Raw genomic sequence first — 21,280 nt, forward strand, 5'->3', positions numbered from 1 at the left:
ATTATATAACTTGAATCCTACCTATACCTTCTGTCAAAGAGCTTAAATGCTGACACAATCAATCTCTCTCTCACTCACTCACTCACTCTCACTCTCTCTCACACACACCGGTTCATGAATGACCTCCCATCTCCATCTCCATCCCACCCACCCCCCCTTTACCCCCACAGTTGGTAGAGTCCGAGACGGAGCATCATGGCGATTGACGGTAAGTACTCGGTCTCAGGTGTCCTGCGGGACTCGTGTAAAACTTTGCTCGGGGAAGAATGATAACGCGGGTTTACAAAAAATATATAAAAAATGACAGTGTTTATTCACGGGCTTTGTCACCACCGTTACCATTATCATTGCCATTGTTTATCCAGTTTATGTATAGCCTGCTACAAATCACGTCTCGAGTGTTACCGCAGTGCTCCGGAGCTGGGACGGCAGCTAACTACGGTAGCTGTACGGGGGCTGGTGATGCTGCTGAGGCGCCGCGGACACCTGCACTGATGCGGGGACGTTGTGGTCTCTCAGCGCCGGGGAAGTGGAGCTCAAAGTGGGCAGAGAGGCGCAGACAGCCCCCGCTGCCCCGGACGGTGCTGTGGTTCTCTGAAATAGACTATCACATTGGAGAAAAAATAATTGATAAAGACACACACGTGACAGTGGTAGTGAATGATGTAAATAAATACTGGGCTTTAAATCACAGCAGCACTAATAGTTTTTTGTCACTGGATGAACTATTATGATTCAGCGGATGAATATAGAATGTTGTTTATGTGTTAACGGTTTAAAAAAAGAACGTTCCGAGTTCGAAATAACTCCGCCGTAGGCACGTGCAGGTGATGATGCTCAGTGTGTACAGCATCGGAGAGACGTGTTTATCCCGTCCAGTCAGTATAACAGCTCATTAGTAGCATTAATATTATATGAAAGATAACTGCACTAACTGCAGCTGACTGACTGACTGAAACATTATGCATGTGCAAGAACACAACGTGCAATAACAGAGTTGTTTTTATTGAATGGGAATGCAGTGCTTGCAAGATTGTGTTTTCTTTCTTTCTTAGCCTATATCACATAGCCTATTTATTTATTTTTACCTGTTTTGTTTTTTTTCCTTTTTAAATCTATCACTATATTCTATTCTATTCGATCAGGCTACGGGTGATGTGCACGGCTATAACACGATAAGCTGTACACGGCTATGGATAAGTGTCTCCTCCTCCTCAAGGTTTTAGTGAAAGTGACCTGGACACCGAGCAGCGACAAAAGGATGCATGCAGTCAGTCAGTGAGGAGTAGGCGCGTGCAGTTCCCCCCCTCTGTCCCGTTACGGACGCTGTTCTTATTGTGTCACGTGTAGCCATGCGTGCAGCAGTGTTTGCTGATACACCGTGACACCAGGTAGCCCACACTTTCACTCCGGGCAGGGCGATGGAGATATTAATATCATAACTGAACCGTACACAGACTACCATGTATCATTTATTAGATTGTCTGTGTTAGTCAGGTCCTTTTTTACACTCAAAATATTATGAATTTTGTGAAAGGGGAACATGTAATTATATTGTATCATATGATATAACAGGATATTACATTATATTATTTTTAGGGCTGTTAATTGATTTTTAAAAAATGTTAAGAATTTACATAAAAGGGACAGTTCAACATTTTGGCAAATTTGCCTATTGCCATAATTCCTGTAGTCATAGTGGTAGGTTAATTACCTTTAATTATCTGTGCAGTGTGCATGTTGTTTTGAGGGGCAGAGACGGGAGCTGCTCAGCGAAAACTCATCAAATACACAGTCCAGCAACTTGAAACGCTCTCGTGGACAAGTTTAGACCTGCATGCACTGATAATTAAAGGTAATGAACCTAGTCTTGTGACTATAGTTATTATGACAATTGGCGAATTTGCCAAAATGTTGAACTATCCCTTTAAATTGTATATAGCATATATACAATACAATATAAGCATATATGCTTGCTTTATGCAAGTGCAATGATGACAAATATGATCAAATGATGTCACGACAGTGTCATCTGAGTGGTAACTATTAGCAGAGCCAGATTAGTTTTGATCCAGGTTTGTATTAAAACTATTGTTGGGGCCAGAACGCCAGTATGAAAGAACATGTGTTGATTTTGCATAATAGTGTGGCTGAAATGAATTTGCATTAATGCATTATTATTGTGTTACTTTGATAGTTGACCTCCACTGGTGCAGAGTGGTGTATTTGTTTTGAGACAAAAAAAGTCCTGCCCAAACTAAAGGCTACACTCAAAAGTTTTAGAGCTCCTCTGTTTTGGCAGGATTGTTTCTAGAACAAAATATGATTAGATTGTGAAATGAAACATTGTTTGGAAAGTTTGTTGACAACATGTTGAACTCGTAGGTCACTTCGGTTTCACCTTTTGTCCAGTTCATCCTAAAGAAGTTCAGTATGCTTTGAGTCTGGAGGGTCATTATCTTGCTGTAGGATGAACCCCAGTCCAACCTGTCTGATTTCTTTTTTCTTACCTCTAAAAATAGTTGCATACAGTACAACTTTCTGTTCCTGCATTGTCCAGGGAAGTCTCAGAGGATGCTGAAACAGTTTGTTCCAGCAGTGTCTTTCTATACAGAGCTAGGGCTTCAAAGTTGGGACACCTGTTTGCATGAAATTTCATGACTTACTCTGCTTCAATTGCTGCAGAAAAGCTTGAGAGTGAAGTTGTAAGGTACCCTATAACATGACCCCTGGAAAAGGCAGATTGTTAAAGTGTAATTTACATCATTCTTTGGCTGGTAGTGCAGTTAAGGATTATGAATTGTGCACTTTGATTTCTTCTACAAGAGAGTTTCTGTACCGTTAAGTGAATTGGTCTGCACGCTGTCTGTCTGCTGTGTGACTGAAGACAATCTGCTTCAGTGCTCTCTCTTCATCTTGGCATCAAGTCCGTGCCTCAGACCACTTTCAGTATCCAATCCTCGATGTGAGGAGAGTGACACAGTAATCCATGGATGATTTGTTTAAAAGGAAATTGAGCTGTGTTGTTGTTGTGGGAGAAAAATCGTCTGCTGCATGACGTGAAAAATCTTGTCAACAAAGACATTTCCACCATCTTTAATATCTTCCCAAACCACATTGATACAGATCTGCTCCTGCCACCCTCTCGCTACTGCAGACATCTGAATCATTAAACACCGAAGTGTTAAGCCACGAGGGATATTGTGCAAATGTGAGTGTGTAAGTGCATAAGCCTGTGTGGGTGTGAATGTGTGATGGTGATACGAGTGTCGCTGTCTTTCATTAACTTAAGCCCTGGGGGAGGGGACGTTGAAGAAACCGATATGTAATAACCATCAGGTTATGTAATAACAAGCAATATCAGTGAGTGAAAAAAGGTCAAACACGTCTCCAGATAACGTAAAAGCTCCTATTAGTTATAAATAATTACTATGATGATTGAGTTGACAGTAATACGACAGCTGTTACCAGGGCTTAAGAGGTCACGACCTTCATTACTTTTCTTAGTGATCTAGTTGGCTGACCAAACTGAGTGCATTTACATTTCAAACTTTTACATTTTGGTTATTATTTTACAGTTTTAGACTCGTTATCATTTAATTTGACAACAATGAGGTCAATAAGCAGCAGTAGGACTTTGGAAATTGTACAAGAAAAAAAAAGAAAGTACATTTTTGATGTCTGGGTAGAGATTTATTTTTGCGGCATTCGAGGGAACTTGTGATCTTGATATTCAAATCTTATAAAACATGCATTATATTAATAATCACTGCATTTAATAGTTAATTTATAATTTATTACATTAGTGTGCTTTAGCACAGTTTTGACCCACATAGAGAGAACAGTGTAAAAGTGTTTGTTTTAAAGTGCATTATGATATTTTAAAAATCTGGTAAAGACAATTTCTTGCTGAGAGTTAGATGATGAACCTCTCATGTTTCTCTGTTTTATATGGAGCTGAAACCAGGAGACGTTATCTTATCTTACACACAGTGAAGACTGGAAACAGGGGCAGCCAGCGTAGGTGTTTTTCTAAAGGGAACACTCCCATATTTATAGTTTTTATAGATACTGTAGTCAGCTGCTTTTCCCAGTTTTATTTTTAATATACAAACATGAGAGAGGTGTCAGTCATGTTATCTAATTGCAGGAAAACGTGTATTGCCCAATATGTTAAACAATTCCTTTAAGACAGATGATTTGAACTTCCATGCACATTATACAATAATATGATAATAATTGTATATTATCATAATTTTGCAAATTTATGTTAGTTTGATACCCAAAATGACCCCTTTTCAGTTGGTTTCAGCTAATCAGGTTTATGTTTGCTGACACGATGACCATCTGCCAGCTCCTCTAACCTGAGGCCTGAGCATATGTTTCTACAGTACATGCAGTCATACTTTAACCTCCTGACTCCGTTTCATCTGTCTCTTTTCTCTCAGGAGGGGGCAGAAACTGTGGTGTTCATGAGCTCATCTGTGCCAGACGAGGTAAGGCCACATTACAGCCGAGCTTATCCCTGCACTTGAGCATCAATAAACATAGTGCTTTTTTTTTTTCTTGGTGTTTGTGTGTTTGTTTATTTGACCCCTGAAGGTCTGTTTGGCAGGATGAGCGATTTGCCAGGGATTTCTACATCGAAATATTATGCCTGAGCTCTCAACGTCCCCGTCTTTTCACAGAAAAGTTTCTTGTATAGGAAGTTTGTCTATATAAATTCCAGAAAGCATAATGTCTGTGTGTGAATTATGCATGGCATATCAAGTTTTAGTTCACTTCAGCAAAAGACGGCAGCTGTGTGTTCATGATTTATTCAGCGTGGAGGTTTTGTTTCGTATCCGAGGTCTATGTGTAAGCAACATTTCCAGATTGCCTACCTCTTTTTTAAACAAGCATGTGGGGTAAACAACAGCAGAGTTAGGTATGCGCTGGTCCAAAATCTGGGATAACAGTGGGATAAAAGTTACTACACGAGTAAATTAATGAAAGCCAGCAGTCCTGATGAGGAACTTTTACGTAATTTGTCTCCATCTGTGACCCATTTATGTGGAAACTTGACATGGTGATTTGTTTCCCTCATGTTTATTTGACACAAACATTTCGGTTGTTGTTCATTTTTCAGTTTTTACATGGCGTGGCTGAGTGGCTTCACTTTCATGTTTGTTTGTCAGTACAGCAGATTGAATCCTGAGGCTCATTTAAGAGACATGTGTTCAGCTTCAGTACACACGCTGTAAAAAACAAAAAGAAAGATTTATTCTAATTTATTATTCTTATGTTTTATTGTTTATCCTGCATACAGACCGATAAATAGGTTGACCAGAAAAAACCCCAGTGTAGTACAAAGACTGTTTTTATGTGGGACAACCAGGGCCGTTGCTAGAATTTCTGGGCCCCCTGAAAAAATACTGAAGTGGGCCCCTTATGTATTATCATTTTTTATTTATTTCAATAGGGAAACGATGACGGTGCCTGTCATTCTGATTTAACACTTTGCCCCTATGTCACGTGAAACATTTGATTTTCTTGTTTCTCAAGCTTACCCTTCCCGTTGGCAAAGTGACGTTCCTTCAGTCATATTTAGCAGCAAAAATTCACACAGGAGCGACTTACAGTATGTGCCAGTTATGCAGCGCAGTCCCCGTGAGGGAAGATCAGAGGACAAACGTTCACGGCCATAGATGTGCATCACCTGTAACAACAGCGCTGCTAAAAAAAAAAAAAAAGGATGGCGCTGCGGTCTCCAGCTGGTTCACCTGCAGCTCCACAGAGGAGCCTCTGCTGTTCCTCTCTCTTCAGCCTGGTGTTTGGCTGCACTTTGTATAAAAACACTTAAACATCGGAAGATTTAGCTACAAATGCTGCTCAGCTGTAGCACTGTGTCTGTGTTTTATAACGACAAACCCCCCCCCAAATAGAGGATCTGCACAAGCTTAGTCACAGACACTCAATAGAGCGTTTGACTTTGAGCCATGTTTGTCCCCTTTTGGCTTCCGTATTCAAAGATGGCGATGCAACATGGCAGCCTCCGGTGGGTGCACCGCCACCTATGTATTTGTAAACAACTCATTTTAACCTACTAGAAAGCTTTCATTTGTATGCGATTGTGATTAGACTTCGGTAAAATACGTATTTATGAAAGCAATATTTGATTTTTGCTAATAAAAATCCAAATAAGTTACACACTGTCCCTTTAAGTCAAACCAGGCATATGAAAACGTAGTGTAGCATTAGAGTAGGGTGAGACAGTCTTGTATTATACGGGATGATCCAGTGTTATTATCACTTTATTCATCATTTTAGGCAATTACTGTGCTCTCCAAGGGACACTCTGAAACTCAATGTGCACGTACAAATGGGTACAACACATGGGTCTGATACAATAAAGTATAAAAAAAGATAAAAGTAAAAAAAAAAAAAGGCAGAGAAAGAGAAAAAGAAACAATAACATCAGCTCTGATCTGCTCTGACAGGGAGAAAAGTATCAGACTTTCTCGAGTGTTGTGAGTTTCACACAAAAACGAAGTGATGGCACAGTGAGCTCCGTGATGGACTGGCTCGCTGCCACTCCACTTTTCCAGTGTACGTTGGGACTGCATGGAGGGATCGGGTTACTTTAGTTGTCTAAATTATTTAACTGTCGTTGACATTTACAGAGCAGGGCCATGTATGAAGTGTCATCACACGGCGGGGGCGCGGGGCCATACGCTGCTCATTTTGGACAGACGTTGCTGTAGCTGTTGTGTTTGCAGAGGTCACGGTGGCTCAATCAACACAACTGACGGCAGTGAGAGTTGATACGTAAGCCTGGCAAGTGCTGGACAGGACTAAGTGTAAGGGATTTATTACATGTCGGATCACTTCAGAGCAGGACGGCTTTGTGTTTCCACCCACTGAGGCCGTTTTCTACTGTATCTGTAGCAGGCAGAAGTAGTGGTGGTTGCTTTTTGGGAGCAGCTGCCCTTTAAATAGGATATTCATTTAGAAAAGGTAAGACTCTGCCACCGTATCTGTCTCTCTGTCTCTCTTTCTCCGGCATCTTGGGAATTTTTAGCATTCATCATTTCGGCAGTCTGCAGCAAGCAGCAGCAGTTGTCAGGCTGCAGTGGTCTCTGCCTGTTGCCATGGTGAAACAAGTCTGTCCATAGTAAGTTCAGCGTTGTGCTTTGACAAAGTGTGCCTCTGTTTTGTTATTTTTCTTTCTCTTTCTTCCTCTCTCATTCGTGCTCTCAGGGAGATACCAGTTCTCACACATTTGACCCGTTTAATCAGTAATTGGTGATGAGTGCTGTGGGTACGTGCACCTGCTACAACCCACATGCTGCAACATTTGGGCTGTGTCTGCTCCACCAGACGCATCGGCCTGAGCTGCACCACCATTTCATTCTCCTTTACAGGGATACACAAATAATTATCATTTTAATCGTTTGATTTTTTCCTGAATGTTTGGTGAATTGATCAGTTTAATGTACTAACATTTACATAAAATGTCACTATTTTTAAAGGGATAGTTCAACATTTTGGCAAATTAGCCCATTGCCATAATCCCTATAGTCATAGCAGTAGGTTCGTTACCGTTAATTGTCGGTGCAAGCTATTTCTAGAACAGAGCAGAGTCGTGAGCTGCTCAGAGCTACGCTACGGAGGCTAATGGTATTTCTTGGTTTCCCTCATCAAACTCATCAAATACAAAATCCAACAACTCCAAAACGCTCTCGTGACCTGCACCCTGACCCTGATCCTTTGCTAAAATATTGAACTATCCCTTTAAATTTAATAATTTAATTAAATTTAATTACTAGCTCAAGAAAACCCACAATAATCATCCGAAAATTATCATATAATACAGGATATCCTCAAATTTGGAATGCTAAGAATTAGGAAAGTTTGGTATTTGCACTTAAACCACATTGCCACTCTGACATTGAAAATCAACAGATAGGCAGAGTTGCAGACCAACAATATAAAAAAGTAGAAGTGTCACAAAAGGCAATTATACAGTATTATAAACAAAAAATCATTTGTGAATTATTAAAATTATCTTATTACTGTAAGTGCTGAACAAGTAACGTAAACAAGAGCTTGACAGACTTGCTATCATCATCATCAGTATCAAACATTTATTTATTCTAGAAATGGACACTGAGGTCTTTGCCCTCATTTGCAATGTTACCGGGATCACAAACCGTATTCAGTGCAAGAGCACATATAAAAAGCATATAAATTAGGACAAAACACAATTGCAAAAGGTTAAATTAAAAAAAACAATTACAGACTGTGGGACAAACAGATTACAGAATTTATTTATAACACAAACTATTACTTAACTTAATTTAAATCTTAAGAAATGAACAGATTCACTCTATTTTTTCAACAATGTAATGATAGTGCAGCCCTCAGTTGCCCTCCAGGGTATGTATCAAAACTTGTGTGAATGTGCTTCCTATGTTTTATGTTTTTACCTGCCTGCAAAGAAAATTTCCCTCAGTGGACAGTAAAGTTGAAGTTGAAGTTGAAGTTGAAGTTGAAGTTGAAGTTGAAGTTGAAGTTGAAGTTGAAGTTGAAGTTGAAGTTGAAGGAAGGTTTGAGATTATGTTTTTGTAATGTCCGTAGGATAGAGGAACATTGATTTTAAGTGTGAGTTGAAAATCATTCCAGGAGGCAGGTGCATCATGGCAAAAGGCAGACTTACCAAGTTCAGTCTGAACCCTGGGGACTTTAGAAGTAAGCCAGTCATTTGAGCGAGTTGGACCTGGACTATGGGTCAAATCTAACAGCGTTGTGATGTATGGTGGTTAGCTATGATTGCTGTAAGCTCTGATTAGACAATCAGTGTTTGAGCGAAGGGGTGAAGTGTTAATTCATTACAGCTAATTGAAAACACCTGTGTGTGCATGTAAAGCCTTTCAGGTTGGTTTCTCTAATAAAGCGCGGCCTCGTCGTTGAATACGGGGATCAGAAACTGAATTATAGCTCAGACTCTCCTTATCGCTGCACCTCGCCTGCAGTATGCTTTACTTTATAAGCTGCCCCCTTTTTTCCACGGAGGCATTTGGCCTTTAGAAATGCCGCTCAATGCTTTATCGTCCACTGACATCCCCCTTTTCTTCAGCTATTACACCGCGGTGCGTCAGTGTTGTAGCCTATTAAGTGCCGGCTCAGTGCGGTTCTGCTGGCTTTAGTGAGTCTGCGTTTCAGTCAGATACAGTCCCTTTGAGGCCGTCATAAAAATAGCACATCGCCAGCAACTGGGGCTGCACGGTTACATGGAGTACGGTTGGCCTACATACGGCGCTGTAGATTGCATCTGGTCTGCCTTTGAAGTGGGAAAAGCACTTCAAAGTACAATAGCTAATACTCCGCTGACAAGGCAACACTTGAGGAGTTTGATTTCAAAATAAGATGTATATCATCAAACCAAATGATTTGTGCTATCAAAGTCGACTTGTTTACAACCTTTAAAAGCGTTTTCCAGCTTACAGCCATCTGTGTTTCGCTTTATCTATAGCCACGGGGACATTTTTTCTTTTGGCTGACTTTGGGAATTTAAACTGCTACATCTCCATAATCAGTATTGCTTATGTTTGTCTGTGTCTAATTTCTGTGTCTTTTTTTCTGTCTTTCTTTCTTCCCCCTCTTCCCTCCCTCTGTATTTCTGTTTCTTCTTCTCCTCAGTCTCTCCTGAGCTTCTGGGTGTCCTGTCTTCCATTGCAGCCTTCATGGCGTTGATGGCTCTGTTTTTTCTTTACCTCAGCAACAAGCTGTCAGTCGGGAGTCCTGACGATCTGTCACATCTCAGTGGCTATAAGAACGCCCAGCCAGGTACTCGACACACTCACGGTGTTACCACAGTTGTCACACTTACACACACACATTAGGCTGAGTGTTAGGTTTGCTGTGGTTTCACAATAACACCTCTTATATCCGTCCTATATACAGTCAAAACAGAAACCTGCAATGTTGGTCAAAACCAAAGGAGAAAAGATGGAAAACTAAAAATTATATTTGTAATCCAGCAGAGAACATGGATAAAAGTAACAGTAAATGAAGTTATAGGATGATATAATACATCTGTTTCCATCATTGCCCTGGATAGACCCAAATTATGACACAAAACAAAGACTGTTGTGCTTCTGGTGCTTTAGCATTTTAAGTGGAAGTTGTGACATGCAGATGTAATCAGGTGTTAGACAATGCAGCTTCATTTATATGCCACATCTCAAACACAGGGGGGTAAATGTTTTACATTAGAAAAGAAAACAATAGAACAACATTCAGAAAGGGAAATAATAAAATACACTATGAAGTAATTTGAAATAGAATAAAATGTCATTTAATAATTAGAATAAGTAGAATAAAACTGCAATAACAACAAAATACTAGAAATACAACAACAAGTTGCAAGGATTTACTGCTAGTACCATGAACGCTATCGTACATTGACACATCTCTCCTCGGTCTAATGAGCTCAAGTTGACCGAAACGTGTTGCCTTTATAACCCATGCTATGATTTCAACATCTTTAGCATTGCTTAAAAATGAAATTCAGTGATAATTCTGTACAAATTGAGTCTTTGTGCACCGTCCGTCCTTATCAGTTAGAATAACACTGTAGATGCATAGCGGCTGAGTAATGAGACCTGAGATCAGCAGCCAAACAGCTTAACTTGAATTGCTTGGCAGCGAAGGCAAATGTTAATGGCTGGTTATTCCCTAGAGCGTCTGTTGTAAATATCACTGCACTATCGCCTTGTGCAACGAGGAATTATCACAGATATTCACATTAAGGTCTCAATTACCCTGTATTTACCAGTTAACTTGGTGTCATCCCGGGCCAATAGTGACATTTAAGAAATAGAAATCCAATACATGATTAAGCAGTTGATAATTCTCATGTTTACACACTATTGTAACACTTTTTTATTTTATTTTAATGATCCCATTATATGGTTCAAACACGTGTGATTTAATGAAGGCTCAACATATTACTGGTTAACAATATATAACTTTTATTCGTCAACATGGTCTCAGTGCAGAACTGCAGGAAACTATTGGTGATAAATGTAAATAATACAAATTGGGCAAAAGCTAATAATGAAGAAGATGCGTTATTTAACCTATATAAATGAATGAATAATGACCAATTAAACCTGCAAAGTTTAAAGGGATAGTTCAATATTTTGGCAAATGTAAAAAAAAAATTGTATTTTCAATTTTGAATTTCTCAAAGCTTTTAAAAATTCTAAATAAATACCCCATTGCCATAGCAGTAGGTTCGTTACCTTTAATTGTCGGTGCAAGTTATTTTTAGAACGGTGGAACAGAGCCGCGAGCCTCCGTAGCGTAGCTCTGAGCAGCTTGCGGCCGTTCTAAAAACAGCTTGCACTGACAATTAAAGGGATAGTTCTCCCAAAATTCAAATTTCACTCATTATCTACTCACCCTCATGTCGACTAAGGGCTGGGAGAAGTTTCAGAGTCCTCCGTGTCTTCTCTGAGTTACAGCGGGGCTCCGTGCAGCACTGCATGTCCATATGACGGTATAGCGAACAGGGCTCAATTTTCTTCGTCCAAAAAGACACACCAAAAGACATCCAAATACCTCCATACAGCTCGTCTGCAACATGCAGTGCTGCACGGAGCCCCGCTGTAACTCAGAGAAGGCACAGAGGACTCTGAAACTTCTCCCAGCCCTTAGTCGACATGAGGGTGAATATAGAGTGAAATTTGAATTTTGGGTGAACTATCCCTTTAAAGGTAACGAACCTACTGCTAAGACTATAGGGATTATAGCAATGGGCCAATTTGCTAAAATGTTGAACTATCCCTTTTAAAAGCACAAAAAGAGTTCATCTTGTTTCTTATTGGCCAATGCGTGTAGAGATACCAATATGTCAGAGAAAGGCTCAAATCAGCTGATTAAATAAACCGATTAAATCCCAAACTACAAAAACGTCTGGCATTTATTCCACTGAAAACAAACAGCGACATGAAAAACACAGAGATTTCCTGTCTTGCCATGTTGTTGTTGTTGTTGTTGTTGTGTATGTACATGTCGGTCCCAGCGCACACACACTGTGATGCTGGCGCCGCACCCCGCTAACAACCACATGTCCGTGTCAGTGCCTCCGAAGATCTAATCTGGTGGGTCAGCGTGGCGACGAGCTCCCCGCCCAGGCTGAGTCATCATGGCCTTCTTCAAGAGCTTCCAGCAGACCCTCCCATCTGTCAACATTTCCTCCATCCTGGACTCGGTCACCAGCCGCGTGGACGACTTGGCCAACGCGGTCAGCGACGTCACCTACGCCGTGAGCGACCAGCTGACCGAGCAGGTCACCACCATCATCAACAAGGTGCAGGAGGATGAAGAAGGGGAGAATGACGGCGGTGGAGGTGGAGGTGGAGGCAGCGGCGGCGGCGGGCAGGGGTCCAGTCAGGCCGCCACGGCACACGAGGGGAAAGTCAGCAGCATGTGGCAAATGTCTCGAGACCCTGAAGCCGATAACACGAGTTCAAAACACAACCAAGCTGGCGATTCGGCGGAGGGAGAGTCCACGCAGGGCCAGATGGAGTGGGAATGGAGGGACGGCTGCTGGCGCGTTAAAAAGACGGAGGCCGAGTTAGCAGAGGAGGAGAGGAAGAAGAAAGAGGAGAGGGAGCTGGAGGAGAAGAGAGAGCAGAGGAGGAAAGAAAGGAGGGAGAAGCAGCTGGAGAAAGAAGCCAAGGCTCAGAAAAAGAAAGAGGAATCCCAAGAGGAGGAGGCTGCTGAGAAGGAGGACGACAGCGGCGAGCGAGAAGGAAAGACAAGCGATGGCGCCGGCGGAGACCGATCAGCTGCTCGGCGGAGGAGTGAGGGGCGTGATGATGAAGCTCCCGAAGCTGAGACCAAACAACAGGAGAAGCAAAAAAAAGAAGCGGAGGAGGAGGAAGGAGGAGAGGTGGATGAGGAGGAGGAAGAGGCACGGCTCTCGAGAGAGTCTTCAAAGGTTAAGAAGAAAAAGTCAGACAAGAAGAAGAAGGGAAAAGACTCGAAGAAGTCAGAGAACGGCACAGATGTGGCCAAAAAGAAGGAGAAAGGCAAGAAGAGCAAGAAGAAAAAGAAAGGAAACCAAGGTTAGAGGGTGTGTCAACTCTTGTCTCAACACCACTCTGGTTTTCTTCTCCTTCTTGTCTTGTCTTTCCTTTTCTTTCCAACCTGAAGCATCTGCATCTCGGCTCCTCTTCAGGGCGTTGTGTTGCACCACATTATGCTGTGTTTTCAGGAGACAATGATGCAGTGTGGACGTAAAACATCTGTGTGTGTCTGACTGTGCAGAGGGCGTGTTGTCAGACAGCGAGGAGGACAGAGGCCCCGAGGCCGCGGCCCAGCAGGACACCAACACCTCCTCCTCCGCGTGGAGCAGCAAGCGCAAAGAGTCCGCAGCCGAGCAGGGAGGATACAGCAGCGAGGCCTCCAGTGAACAGGGTAGGAAGAACATACACACACACACACACACTGTATTTATTCTTTAGAAAACATCATCAGCTATAAATGCGTCACTTAAAACAATCAGACACAAATTTATATTCAAGAAGTCACTTAAAAACTAATTTTTCCCTTCATATTAGCTAATTATGTGCTGTTTTTAGTGGTGCTGCTGTAATTTGAGCTCTATCAAATGTTTTAACTTTCACTTTGAAGCACATAACTTGTCGTTATTAGTCGTTGTCTTTCTTGCTTGCTTCTTTTTTATGTCTTTAACTTTTCATTTACATTGTTTTGTTTATAATGAAGTTTTTACTTACTCCAAGAAGGTTGAGGATGTGGATTCAAATAGATATATTATAATAAATAATATGAGTAATGATTTCCTTCTGTGGCAAGTTTCAAGTGAATTTGGTTTTATCTAACCCTCTCAAATGAAATCCTCCCGACATTTCATCCTAAAGCAGAAGTTCAGTGGTTCAATTTCTTGTCGTACAAGAGCCACAGAAGATAAAAGGAGATCAATACTACTCTGGGATTGGATATAGATTAGTATATGAAGCTGCTATCAGCAGGCGGTTAGCGTAGCTTAGCACAAAGACTGCAACAAAAACCACCCACTGGCTCCTCCAAACATCACTAATTACCCTGTTAATCTCATTTGTTTGTGATGATGTTCAAAGCCAAAGTGTAAGCCAAAAAAAGGAGGTTGTGTGCTGGAACGTGTCTTGGCCCAGAGGTGAGGGTTAGTTTGCTGTTTCCTCCCGTTTTCATGCTACAGTAAGTTAAGTTAACTGGCTGCATTGTGGTACTCGAGACCGGTCGTTTTCAAGGTCTTGGTCTTGTCTCGGTCTCGTTCGAGCTGGATTGAGGATATTTTCTCAAGACCAGTCAAGACCACAGCTGCAATGAGACGTAAATGTCTCTTTAAGATAATAAAAAATAGTTCTACAAAAGTTTATGCTTGTGTAACCATCTGAAAAGTCTGGTTGCACCAGTGTCAAACGTGGGAGACTGACAGGTTTTGTGCTGTTTTGCTCTGTTCAATCGAAACGTAAATGTGGTATAGCTTTTACATAAAAGTCTCTCTACCATGCCCTTATATTATATTACTGCATATATTATATTATATTATATTATATTATATTATATTATATTATATTATATTATATTATATTATATTATATTATATGCGCTACTGGATACTTGAATTTCCTTTGGGATCAATAAAGTATCTTAATAATCTTTTCTTTTAAGCCGAGGAATAATATAAATATCAAGCCACATAGTTTTTATGAGTACTGGTAGTGAATACATTAATGGTCTTGAAAATGGTCTTTGGTTTGGTCTCGTCCTGGACTTGGTCCCCCAACCCCCCACTCCAAATTTTAGAAAATAAACTATACAAGTATTTACAATAACAATATACTACGTCTGTAAAGATGGATTCACCCGTGTGTCCGGCACACTTTAAGAGGTTACCTTGACTCTGGGGTCGACGGTATGTTGCATTCATAATGAACATCTCTGCGGAGGACAGTATGTCTCCAGTAACACTCCTTCCATATCACGTTTCTCCTCCTGTCTCCTCCTTCTCCTCGTGTCACCGTCATGGAAGCAGCCAACAGCATCCAGAGGATAAAGAAGGATTCCTCCCTCACGGAGCTGCAGCCTCCTCCGTACCAGGACAAGGGCCCGGGCGCCTGCGTGTCCTCCCGCTCCCGCTCGGAGCGAGGGGTCCGGAGGGGGTCGTCCCCCCAGCGCTGCGACAGCCCCCGCTGCTCCAGCGAGGCCAGCGTGGACCAGGACACGGAGAGCTACCTCAACAAGGGCTGTGAGGAGGACATACCCAGCGACAGCACCGCCGTCCTGGGGCCAGAGGTGAACGTTGCCCTCTTAGATCTGCTGCTCTGTACGGCCCTGGAGGTCACCGCTGATTTATAAAGATGGACAACAACAACAACACACTGTGTTTTGTGACGGTGTTGTTGTGGGTTGTTATCACCATCTATGTTAAACCACTTTTTAACTGTGTATATAACAACAACAATTTTATTTATATAGCACATTTCATGCGATAAACGCAAATGTGCTTCACAAAAACAAAACAAAGCACAACATTACGTAAATACATATAAAAGCACAAAAAGAAGGAAATGTTGCTAAAAGCTTGTGAGAAAAGAAAGGTTTTTAGTCTGCTTTTAAAAGAAGATACTGTTGTAGCAGACCTGAGTTTGTAAATAAATTATCAGTTTTTTTTTTCTTTTCTTTTTTTTGTGGGGGGGGGGTATTTATTTAGAATTTTTAAAAAGCTTTGAGAAATTCAAAATATATATATATATATTTAAAAATATTTAAAATACAATTTGAATCTCAACAATTTCGTGTTTTAATAACTAATTCGGCAGCTTGTTTAGCATTTTACAATTTCTAATAAAGATATTTATTTAAAATTTGGAAATTATTCTTAAGATATTTCTTTAAATTTATAAAAGATACAAAAGATTTCAATTCCTAATTAATTTTTTTAAATTTTTATGTATTTTGTATTAACCATCCTTAACACTAGGGCACAAGGGAGTTGTTCTGTAAACTGTGTTTTCTCACACTTGTTACCACATAAATCAAGGACACATGGAGACATAAAACCTGTTTAAACCAATAAGCTCTTTTCTAAGAAGCACATTTCCTGGGAAAATCAATAGAGACGGACATGGTTAAATATTTAAAAGTGAGATCAGTGTAAATGAAATCTATCTAGTTTAGTTTTTTACTAGATACTGATGTTGATTATGGCTTTAATCAATGTAATGTAAATGACAGATGAATTATCAGAGATTACAAGTATTAATTTTTTTTCAGTCTCTTTCAAACTCCCTCCTCCTCTAACTCACCCCTCTCTTTCTCTCCCTCTCCCTCTCTCTCTCTCTCCGTCAGGATGGCTCCGGTCCTCAGCTCCTCTCGGCCTACGAGCCAGAGCCCCTCGCCAAGTACGGCACTCTGGACGTCGCCTTCGAGTACGACTCCAGCGAGCAGTGGCTGGCTGTCACGGTCACCGCGGCAACAGACATCCCCGCCCTCAAACAGACGGGAAACATCTCGTGGCAGGTCCACCTGGTCCTGCTGCCGACCAAGAAGCAGCGGGCCAAGACCGGCGTGCAGAAGGGCCCGTGTCCCGTCTTCACGGAAACATTCAAGTTTTCCAGGGTGGAACAGGAGGCCCTGGGGGATTACGCCGTTCGATTCCGCCTGTACAGCATCAGGCGGATGAAAAAGGAGAAGGTCCTGGGAGAGAAGGTGTTCTACCTGACTAAGCTCAACCTGCAGGGCAAGATCGCTCTGCCTGTCACCCTGGAGCCCGGCTCCGAGCTCACGGTGAGAACACTTTGTGAATTCAGATTTTGCACCATGTACAGTTTTGTCTGAGGGAATATGACACTGGGTCGACAGAGAACATTTATCAACTTTGTTCCTGCTCTCACTGTTTTACCACCAATAATTAGTCATGGGCAGAACCTAATGAGTCTTTTAATCACTGCTCTGATTTATTATTTGCAAAAAAAAATTTGATGCAATGCATGAAGCAATGTGCCAAAAATCCTCATTTCATGTGAGAATCAGACACCAAAAAAATGTTTGTCACAATGTTTGCTGAAATAAATTAGCAAAGAATATTAATCACTTAAAGGGATAGTTCAACATTTTGTCAAATTGGCCCATTGCCATAATCCCTATAGTCATAGCAGTAGGTTCGTTACCTTTAATTGTCGGTGCAAGCTATTTTTAGAACGGTGGAGCAGAGCCGTGAGCTGTTCAGAGCTACGCTATGGAGGCTAATGGGATTTCTTGGTTTCGCTCATCAAACTCATCAAATACACAATCCAACAACTCCAAAACGCTCTGGTGGACAAGTTGTAACCTGCACATTCACCACGCTATGAGATAATAACAGAACGTTACGAGACAGAGTTGTTTTCGAGGCAAATGCAGAGACTGCTTGCTGCCCCCTACAGGAACGCACATCCGCTGTTTTGCATGAATTTACATTAAAAATAGTTTGCACCGACAAATAAAGGTAACAAACCAACTACTAAGACTATAGGAATTATGGCAATGGGCCAATTTGCTAAAATGTTGAACTATCCCTTTATGTAACTCATCATTTCAGGTCAAAACTAATCTATTCTTGTTCAAACAAGGTTCAAGTTTTACTCCAAATTATATAATTTCATCAAAAGCTCTTGCTTCATAGTCTTGCTATGTACTTCCCACAGAGGAAATATACAGAATTACAAGAAGATGGGATGGGAAAGGTCTGAGAAACTCAACATCTTTTTTTATCATGTTATTATTTGCTGATTAGAAATTAAAGGGATACTTCACCCAAAATTGATACCGCCGCCATTATATTAAAACTCTTTATTGACTTTCAAAGTTCTCCGAACCCTGACGTTGAGTAGAAAATTGGTGAATTATTGATTTTGGGTGAAGTAACCCTTTACAGCAAAGCAGAGCTGAGGCTGATGGGAAATGTTGAGTAACACAAAGTCAGAAGATTCACAATCTGGAGACCATGAAAACTGTCAAAATCAAGTTATGGTTGAGATTATTTTTCCGTTGATTAAACTTGAGCATGTGGCTGAAAAGTTTTTTACATAACTCAACAACTTGGACTTTTCCAAACCACGGAGGATCTGCGTACGGTGCAGACTGTACCGGTAATAATCCCTCTGAAGCACCGCTGACTGACTAACTTTGTGTTTTCGTCCCTCGCAGGGCTGCGGCTCTGTGGTGAGCGTGTCCCGCAGCGCCGGAGCTCTGTCCTACCGCTCCACCGAGGACTCGTCGCTGCCGGAGATCCTGCTGGGACTCATCTACAACTCCGCCACAGGACGGCTATCTGCTGAGGTCATCCAGGGAAGCCACTTCAAAACCACAGCGTCCGATAAGCCCGTCAGTGAGTACAAACGCTTACCGCCGTAAAACGTTTGATTTCTGAGGTTTTGTAGCAGCTTGAACCAGTAAAATTCTCCTTTGTTAGCCTCTAAGGGTCCTGATACACCAGGCAATTGTTTTGGCAAGACTCTCAGCAGCATGTAATAAAAACTAACTGCGAACCATTACATTTAAATGTTTCCTGGCAACCTTTTTTTTGAAAGAAACTAAAGCTGTAATGCTGAAGCAATTGCTGCTTATCAAGAGTTACTTCTGGTGTGTAATCTGTTAATTCTGACTGCTGCCTCTCTTTCTTCTTTCCAACCTCGTGTGCTGTGTGTGTGGTTGTGTCACAGATGGTCTGTTTTGTTGTATAAAACACTTCGTAGGGGGCCAGCTTTATATCATGAGAGGTAAGTAAGTCACCAGGGAATTACCCAAAACACTTAATCAGTAATAAAGATATTTGCATATTCAGCATTGAAACGCTCGGTAACTTTAGAGTTAGGGTTAGTATCACTGAGTAAAGTACATATAGGGTAAGGATGCAGCTCAGTTCATTATTTTTGAGAGATACGTTTAAATGTGACAACACTGGTGCAGATTGGACAAAGCTTTTTTTACTTGAAACTAGTTGAAAATTGACCATTTTACTCAAATTTGCACTTTTGTGTATACGCTACACTGTGTATGATACAGTACCAGTTTGCAATAATAAGCGTTTCAGAGCGAGAAAAGGTCAAAAGTAAAAAAGCAGTGGTACAATTTCAATAAACTGTGCAAACTTTGCATTGGATTATTTGAAAATTGACCACTTTAGGAAAGGCAATTTTATTTGTATAGCCCATTTTTATAAACAGTTTGTGTCAAAGGGCTTCACATAGCATCATAACAACATCCTCTGCCCACTTTGGTTCACCACTTTTGTACATACCCTACCTACACTGTGTATGGTACCAGTTTGCAAAAATAAGCTTTTCTTAGTGCAAGATAAAACCAAAAGTGTCAACGCTGTTAAAGTTGTGCTTCTTTTACTTGATATCAGTTGAAAATTGACCGTCTTACTTGTGATTTCTATCACGCATGCTTTCCGTTGGTGACCAAATTAAAGGAGAAGATGAAAGCCTTGTGTATGAATACATTAAGTTCATATTTATGTAATCCAACCAGCCCGTCTGTGAATGCTCTACATTGTGCTTGGACATCAGACAACAGCTACATGAATCAGTGTTGTTGTTATCCACAGACCTCATTATAAACTTAAAGTAGTTCCAATGAAAGCTGTCCAATTTGGTCAATACTAAGAAAAAAAAAACTTTATAAACTTTTTAAATCAGTTTTCAGCGTAATTTCTTTAGTGAACTGACCCTTTAAAAAATGTGCAGCTTATTATGCAGCACTGTTTTCCACTGGTACAACAGTCCTCTGGTTTCCTCTCATTCGCTCCCAGGTCTTTATTGATCTTCCAGGACTTTAATTCTGTAACTTGGCTTCTCGTCCGTCTTTGATTAGAGAACAAGAAGGAAAATGTCTGAGGGTAGTCGTCGCCGTCGGCCTTGAGGAAGCCTCACTTCAAACCCCTGTAACACAGTTATCTAACGTTTCCTCAGTACTGCTGTGCCACCACTGGATGGCACTCTCTCACCGCTTCCTTTTCTTTTTCCCCCTCAGACACCTACGTGAAGCTCACCATGCTGGACTCCAAGGGGAAGGAGATGTCCAAGTGCAAGACGGCCGTGTGCCGCGGGCAGCCCAACCCCACCTACAAGGAGACGTTCGTGTTCCAGGTGGCGCTCTTCCAGCTGTCCGAGGTGTCGCTGGTGCTGTCGGTGTTCTGCCGCCGGAGCAGCATGAGGCCCAGGGAGAAGGTGGGCTGGGTCTCCCTGGGCCTCAACAGCACCGGCGAGGAGCAGCAGGCCCACTGGAGCGAGATGAAAGAGGCGGAGGGACAGCAGGTCTGCCACTGGCACACGCTCACCGACACATAGGAGGAGGAGGAGGAGGAGGAGGAGGAGGAGCGCTTGGAAAGACTGGATTCATTTAAACAGCATTCCCTGGATGTTCAGAGTTCCTGGCTGAGCAGGAAGCACCTTGCAAGTGAGATGTGCGTGCGTGCGTGCGTGTGTGTGACTTAGAGATGCACCGATCCGATAGGCTACTGATACGATATTGACTAATTAGCTGGATCGGATATCGGATGCATTAGGCCGATCCAGCATTCCGATCCAGTCGTTTCTTTTTTATTAATATCATACACAGCAATACAGATACAGCGATCTAGTGTTAGGCTATTTATTTATTTATTTTTGCTGCTAATGTACACTTTGTTATTTGTTAATAAATAATATTAAGTACATTTATATCTGTGTTAATTTGTTACCTTTTTTTTTTAACAAGGCTAAATGTTTATGTCAAGCCTGATGCCTTCACTCACATGGCAAGGTATACGGTTCATTCATTCAACAGTAGTTATCGGATCGGTATCGGGTATCGGCCGATACGCTCAGCCCAGTTATCGGTATCGGATTGGATCGGAAAAAACTGGATCGGTGCATCTCTAGCGTGTGTGTTATATGTGTGTGTGTGTGTGTGTGTGTGTGTGTGCATACAGGTGTGAGGACAGGTATGGGTTCCCAGTCTTCACTGCCAGAGACTGCATGAGCTCCCTTTAATCTGCCACTTCTCTCTAAAGGCAGACAGGCGGAGGTGTAAACTCCAGCTCCGAGGCGCAAAAAGGGAGACGTACTAGTACAGTACAGGAGGGAAAACAGCAAAAATCTGCATGTACACACAATAACTTAACTGTTTACAGGACAATGTTAAGACAAACTACCAAACATTTTCTGTCTCTTCTTGACACCCGGACCAAAGAGCT

The 21,280-nt window shown here is 41.6% G+C and overlaps 1 protein-coding gene across 3 annotated transcripts; it reads left to right on the plus strand.

Annotated features, from left to right (window-relative positions):
* The first annotated feature begins 75 nt into the window (after positions 1–75).
* Positions 76–20,673, plus strand: syt14b (synaptotagmin XIVb). 3 transcript variants are annotated; one of them, XM_085770921.1, is made up of 10 exons: positions 151–208; positions 4,449–4,496; positions 9,761–9,828; positions 12,129–13,118; positions 13,321–13,470; positions 15,092–15,351; positions 16,408–16,845; positions 18,247–18,427; positions 18,762–18,818; positions 20,077–20,673. In XM_085770921.1, the coding sequence occupies exons 4-10, from the start codon at positions 12,194–12,196 to the stop codon at positions 20,391–20,393; spliced, it is 2,328 nt and encodes a 775-aa protein (XP_085627047.1). In that variant the 5' UTR covers positions 151–208; positions 4,449–4,496; positions 9,761–9,828; positions 12,129–12,193; the 3' UTR covers positions 20,394–20,673. The 3 variants fall into 3 exon arrangements, with proteins under 3 accessions (XP_085627048.1, XP_085627049.1, XP_085627047.1); XM_085770922.1 differs by lacking the exon at positions 12,129–13,118 and having other exon boundaries at positions 76–208; positions 9,682–9,828; positions 15,089–15,351; XM_085770923.1 differs by lacking the exon at positions 12,129–13,118 and having other exon boundaries at positions 76–208; positions 9,682–9,828.
* The last annotated feature ends 607 nt before the right edge of the window (positions 20,674–21,280 follow it).

The sequence above is a fragment of the Trachurus japonicus genome, chromosome 24 (genome assembly GCF_045865225.1).
Source record: "Trachurus japonicus isolate A0001 chromosome 24, Traja_1.0".
NCBI lineage: Eukaryota > Metazoa > Chordata > Actinopteri > Carangiformes > Carangidae > Trachurus > Trachurus japonicus.

What these genes read in the sequence shown, in the direction of transcription:
- syt14b (XM_085770921.1), top strand. Translation starts at nt 12,194, where the DNA reads ATGGCCTTCTTCAAGAGCTTCCAGCAGACCCTCCCATCTGTCAACATT. An exon ending in CCGCCGTCCTGGGGCCAGAG is followed by an intron (nt 15,352 to 16,407) that starts GTGAACGTTGCC and finishes TCTCTCCGTCAG; the next exon opens with GATGGCTCCGGTCCTCAGCT. An exon ending in AGCGTCCGATAAGCCCGTCA is followed by an intron (nt 18,428 to 18,761) that starts GTGAGTACAAAC and finishes GTTGTGTCACAG; the next exon opens with ATGGTCTGTTTTGTTGTATA.